We start from the raw sequence: 6,116 nt of genomic DNA, 5'->3' as shown, positions 1-6,116 counted from the left end.
GAATTCCAGCGTTGCCCTCTCCCCACTGCCACTAAAATGGCACTTCGGTTTATTTTGGCTCATTTTTTCTACTTGTCCCCCACCCCTCCTATGATTGATACCTTTAGTTATTCTTTTGATTGGGCCTTATTATTTCCATTCTAGACTATGTGGTCTTTAGTCAACTTTATCGCATTTTGTGAATACACTTGCTGCTCATCAGCGAAAAGCTGCATGCAGGGGGTAAAAGAAAGTCACGGACACTACTAGTAGTATTTCATCTGAATAGTCATGTAATTTTTATACGAAAAACATTCGTTTTTTATTATAGAATCTAAAACCATCATTTTATGATAGTCTTTTAGCATACTTGATGGGTGGACATTCAGTGTGGACAGCAAGCTAGCTCACAAGAGCTCCGTGGCGACGCACACACGCATTCACCTTGGAGGCGCCGCGGCACTAGTGAAGTGTGGCGAACTTCCCTGACGGTGGCTGAGCTCCAGTGACTGCTGGGTGTTTTTGGTAATGTTAAAGAAAAGCATCTGTGGTCAAGAGACACACAGGTCATCTTCAGGCTTCAAAGACTGGCTGCCAGGAACCACAGTGAAGTATTAGTCTTGAAGCCAAGAGAAAACACTAGTAGGAAAGGAAAAGGCTTTAAAATAGGCAAAATTATCTTATACAGGTACCTGGCATACTATGATTTGATAGGCTTACAGTGATCAACAAAACAGCAGACAAACAGTTAACATTATTTATACCTTCAGTGTGTAGCAAACACAGATTTTTAAATTGGCAGCAATAAATTCTGTATCTCCTGAGACAAGTTACTCTATGCCCTGTAGCCACCCCATGCTAATGAGAAAACGGTGACACACAGCATAATAAAAACTGACTTGCTGCACAGGACTCAGAAAGTACTTGAGAAGTGACAAAATTGTATGATATGAAATGATAAACATATCTAGAGGCTTTATTTAAAAATCTCTCACTGTTCATTATCAAAGGTACAAGATTGTTTGCATACCAACAGACTGACTGTAAACATAGGAAATTTTCATTAAGGAAAGATGGGTTTACTGTAATTTGATCTTTTACAAAAAATTACTGTAAGTTATTGATAACAGGATTTCTCTTTTACTTTAAGTCTAATTCTCTTGAAAATTCAACCAATGTTTCTGCTCTCTTGATTAAGGTTCAACTATGGTCACCTCAGGAAATCTCCTGTTTATTGTTAATCAGAAATACAAACTGTGTGCACACATTTTCACTTTCCTCTTTGAGCCAAGGTTTTGGCTTCACTGTATTTCACAAGAAGACAGAAGGCTTGCAGGGTCCTGTTTGCTGGTTCGGGTCGCAGCTGAGGTTTGATGAGGGCAGCACAGGAAAAGCAGAGGTGACTCACAGTAAGCCAGCCTAGCCGGCTTCTTGCACACGCGTCTGTTCCCTGCCTGGTGAGCAGCAGCAAGTGTCTCTGGTCAGGCTGCCTCCACCACACCTGACTGAAGCAAGGGGACATGCTCTGCTAAATCCTGCCTCAGTCCAGGAGCTGTCCTTCAATCTGTTGGTTGGGGGACAATACTTATATGGAGAAAATTATCTGGGTAGCTCAGATGCTCACTCAGCCACTGCAGAGGTGTCTCCAACATTGGCTCGATCCCATGAATCACCACTTGATTCCTTTTTTCTCCATCTATCACAAGAAAGAAACCAAATGACAATCATTAGAAGTGAAAACCATGAAAAATCTGTCACCTTTTCAGAATCCTTGGTGAAATGTGGACTTGGAGCCTGTTTTATTCCCTGACAGGAAATGCAGATGGAGAAAGTTCAAATGTTGCATAATGTCTCACCAAAACAGAAACCTGAGGTATGTTACAATGGATTCTGATAAAAATACTGTTGCTATATGTGAAAGTATTCATTCTTTCTTAATTACTGTGCTTACCTAAGATTGACGTTAATGAAACCATAGTGTAGAAAATATCCCAGAATACCTACTGACCAAAATTATTTTAGCTATACATTAAAACTTGCATGCACTATCATGGCTATTAAAAATGACAGGCGCATATTTTAAAGATATGAAGCAGAAATATGACTAAAAAGCCATGAAGAAAATATCAGTGGGTAGAGAAGATAGCTTAGCAACTGAAGAATTAGATTAGTGTTGACTGTTTACTAAAGACAGGTGGGAGCTCTGATATTCAGCAATGTGCTAAAACTGTCAGAGAACACAGTAATACAACAGCTAAAGCTTTATCAGAAGGACTAATGGTTGACCTCAGGAGCCAGGCATGGTGGCCAACGCCTTTAATCCTAGAACTTGGGAGGAAGAGGTAGGAGGATTGCAGTAAGTTCAAGGCTACTCTGAGACTACATAATGAATTCCAGATCAACCAGGGCTAGAGTAAAACTCTACCTAAAATAAGTAAATAAATAAATAAATAAACAAACAAACAAAAGTGTTGACCTCAGCGGTTCCTGTCCAAGAGTAATGAAACCCAACTGATTCTTGCTAACACCCATTTCCTAATTAAAACTGTACTGCGCTTCACATTTTAAAAATAGTTTATTTAGCCAGGTGGTGCATACCTTCAATCCCAGCACTTGGGAGGCAGAGGTAGGAGGACTGCTGTGAGTTCAAGGCCACCCTGAAACTACATAGTGAATTCCAGGTCAGCCTGGGATAGAGTGAGACCCTACCTTGAAAAACAAACAAACAGACAAACAAACAAAAGAGAGAGAGAAAAAAAAATAGTTTGTTTGAGGTGTGTGGGGGGGATGGGCACACCAGGGCCTCTAGCTCCTGCAAATGAAATCCAGACACAAGTGTCACTTTGTGTACCTGGCTCTATGTGGGTACTTAGGAACTGAATCAGGGTCCTTAAGCTTCGCAGGCAAGCACTTTAACTGCTAGGGGGTCTTCCTAACCCTGTACTTCACAGTTTTAAATTATTTCAAATTAATTTAAGATTGATCTTGTATTTTTATGACCTAAACACAATGTCAGAGTTTCTCAGCTTCCTGCAAACAGACACAACAATGAAATATAATTCACAGAGCTCTACAAAAGAGACACTCTTTCCCTTGTGCTCTATTCAAAATGACTTTCCCATCACTAGGGCTTTACTGTCTAGGAAAAATCACGTGTGGTGCTAATAGCTGGCATCAGAAAGGAGATTCTTTTTTTTTGTTGTTGTTCATTATTTATTTATTTATTTGAGAGCAACAGGAGATTCTTTTAGGGAAATATTTGGACTTTCTGTTACAGGCAGTGCAGTACTGGGAGGCCACAATCAATGGAGGATACAAAAGCACTAACTGCCTTAAAAAAAAAAAAAAAAAAAAAAGAATGCCCCATGTAAATCGCTAACAAACACTGCTAATTCTAAATCACTGTGTCACAGTTTAGCACAACTCTGAAGAAAATATACCTCTTTGCAATGCTACTTAACATATGTTCAATGTTTTGATGTCTGTCAATCTTTGCTCCATCTACATATATTTTTTACAGTTGTGATCACAGCACTAATGATTAGTCTTCATAACACTGGGACAAAACATCTATAAATAAAAATTAAGCTATTTGCAGAATATTGAGGAATATATATTAGTACATAGGGAAGTTTTTTTTTTTTTAAGTTTTAGTTATTTATTTGAGACAGACAGAGAAGAATGGGTGTGCCAGGGCCTCCAGCCACTGCAAACAAACTCCAGATGCATGTGCCACCTTGTGCATGTGGCTTTCGTAGGTCCTGGGGAAACAAACCTGGGTCATTAGGCTTTGCAGGCAAATGTATTAACCGCTAAGCCATTCCTCCACCACCCCCCATAGGGAAGATCTTTTTAAATTTTTTATTTGTTCATTTATTTGACAGAAAAAGAAGGGAGAGAGGGAAGAAGGGGGAGAGAGAGAATGGGCGTGCCAGGGCCTCTAGCCACTGCAAACAAACTCTGGATGTGTGCGCCCCCTTGTGCATCTGGCTAACGTGGGTCCTGGGGAATTGAACCTGGGTCTTTTGGCCTTGCATGCAAATGCCTTAACCGCTAAGCCATCCCTCCAGCCCAGGAAGATTTTTAAATGTTGGTAATAAAATGGATAAACATGGCTAGGTAGAGAGCTCAGTGGCTAAAGGTGTTTGCTTGCAAAGCCCAATGGCCCAGGTTCAATTTCCCAGTACCCACGTAGAATAAGATGCACAAAGTGGTGCATCTAGAGTTCATTTGCAGTGGTAAGAAGCCCTGGTGCACCCACCCACCCACCCACCCACACATTCTCTCTAAAATAAATAAATAATATAGATCAACAGCTATATGGAATGATTCATTTTTTGTAAGTTCTAGATAGCCAAGTTTTACTGTACTAAGTCTTTCTTAGAATATTTTAAAACATTTCCAGAATAGTTCTCTTAATGTTCTTATTATATATTTCTTTGAACTATTTTAATATTCTCAGAACTTTCCTCCTACTCAGCACTGAGTCAAAAAATGAAAGAGCCGTGGTCGAAGAGTAAAAGTTTCTTCCTTATGTATCTAGACGCTTAAGCCAGAGCCACCTTTTTTGTGAAACAGCAAGAAAAGCAAGTCATAACTCCATACCCTATTGATTGTGTCTGCAATAATACTCAAGGTGGGAGTAAATGCCATATGGCACCCATCCACAGAGGAATGGGATGATGGGAAGGCCAAAGAGCAGCCCTAATGCAATGAAAGGAGAGCTGGAGCTGGAGGGGTGCTGCGTGCCTGCTCAGTACAAACACTGGGTACCCAATCTGTGCACTGGTTCCCACAGCACGGATGGGCAGCACTGAGCCCCACTCTTACTCTACAGCATAAAGTTGTCAATAAACCTAGACAACTGAGGAAGAAGACAACTTCTGCCATGGAAACGTCACTAGTCAAGGTGGCTCATTCTTATAATTAGCACTTGGGAGGCTGACTCAAAGAGCTCAAAGCCAGCCTGGTCTATATGGTTAGAGCTTGTTTCCAAAACAAGCAAACACAAAGAAACAGAAAACAAAGATGTGCAATATCAAGCATGCACTTTTACAGATATTGCATCTTTTGTCTGCTTTCTGACTTCCCCCAAAGGAACAAGTGTGTAAACTGAGGGACTCAGCATGGGACGGGATTCCCAAACCTCTTAAGCCATCACTGTAATCCTAGCAGCCAGCATGAAATCTGACAGTGCCTATTCAACATGGCAACAGAGCTTGTGTCATTTGGTGGCTGATGGAATATATAACTGAATGTTTGCAGAATAGCATATAATGGCTATTTCTATTATAGAGAAGACTTCAACCCACAGACTGTTTTGGTTAGTGAAACTACCTAAACTAAAAATATTTCTAAGCCGGGCGTGGAGGCACATGCCTTTAATCCCAACACTTGGGAGGCAGAGGTAGGTGGATTGCCGTGAGTTTGAGGCTACCCTGAGACTACATAGTGAGTTCCAGGTCAGCCTGGACTAGAGTGAGAGCCTACCTCAAAAAACCAAAAAATAAAAATAATTAAAAAAAAATTCTAGGGTTGGAGAGATGGCTTAGTGGTTAAGCGCTTGCCTGTGCCTGGTTCAAGGTTCGATTCCCCAGAACCCACGTAAGCCAGATGCACAAGGGGGCACATGAGTCTGGAGTTTGTTTGTAGTGGCTGCAGGCCCTGGCACATCCATATTCTCCCTCTCTCCCTCCCTCCCCCCCCCTCCCTCTTTCTCTGTCATTCTCAAATAAATAAAAATAAACAAAAAAATTTAAAAAATATTTCTAGGGGGCTAGAGAGATGGCTTAGCAGTTAAGCACTTGCCTGTGAAGCCTAAGGACCCTGGTTTGAGGCTTGTATTCCCCAGGACCCACATTAGCCAGATGCACATGGTGGTGCACGCGTCTGGAGTTCGTCTGCAGAAGCTGGAGGCCCTGGAGCACCCATTCTCTCTGTGTCTCTCTCTGCCTCTTTCTCTCTCTGTCCATCACTCTCAAATAAATAAATAAACAAAAATTTTTTGAAAATATTTCTAGGGCTGAAGAGATGGCTCAGTGGTTAAAGGCACTTGCTTGCATAGCCTGACAGCTTGGATTCAATGCCCCAGTACCCATGTAAAGCCAGATGCATAAAGTGGCGTGTGCATCTGGAGT

At 41.3% G+C, this 6,116-nt stretch overlaps 1 protein-coding gene across 4 annotated transcripts in view; it reads right to left on the bottom strand.

The window, feature by feature from the left end:
- Positions 1-249: 249 nt before the first annotated feature.
- Atg5 (autophagy related 5) overlaps positions 250-6,116 on the bottom strand; it is a 133,065-nt gene continuing 127,198 nt past the window's right edge. For 3 of the 4 annotated variants that reach the window (XM_045155288.1, XM_045155290.1, XM_045155292.1), the window contains one exon: positions 250-1,675. In XM_045155288.1, the coding sequence (XP_045011223.1) occupies positions 1,539-1,675 (137 nt within the window). In that variant the 3' untranslated portion in view covers positions 250-1,538. The remainder of the gene's footprint in view (positions 1,676-6,116) is intronic. The other variant, XR_006638170.1, reaches the window with a different exon arrangement.

The sequence above is a fragment of the Jaculus jaculus genome, chromosome 7 (assembly GCF_020740685.1).
Source record: "Jaculus jaculus isolate mJacJac1 chromosome 7, mJacJac1.mat.Y.cur, whole genome shotgun sequence".
Taxonomy (NCBI): Eukaryota; Metazoa; Chordata; class Mammalia; order Rodentia; family Dipodidae; genus Jaculus; species Jaculus jaculus.
The sequence above is the reverse complement of the archived record's forward strand: the minus strand, read 5'-3'. Positions and strand labels throughout refer to the sequence as shown.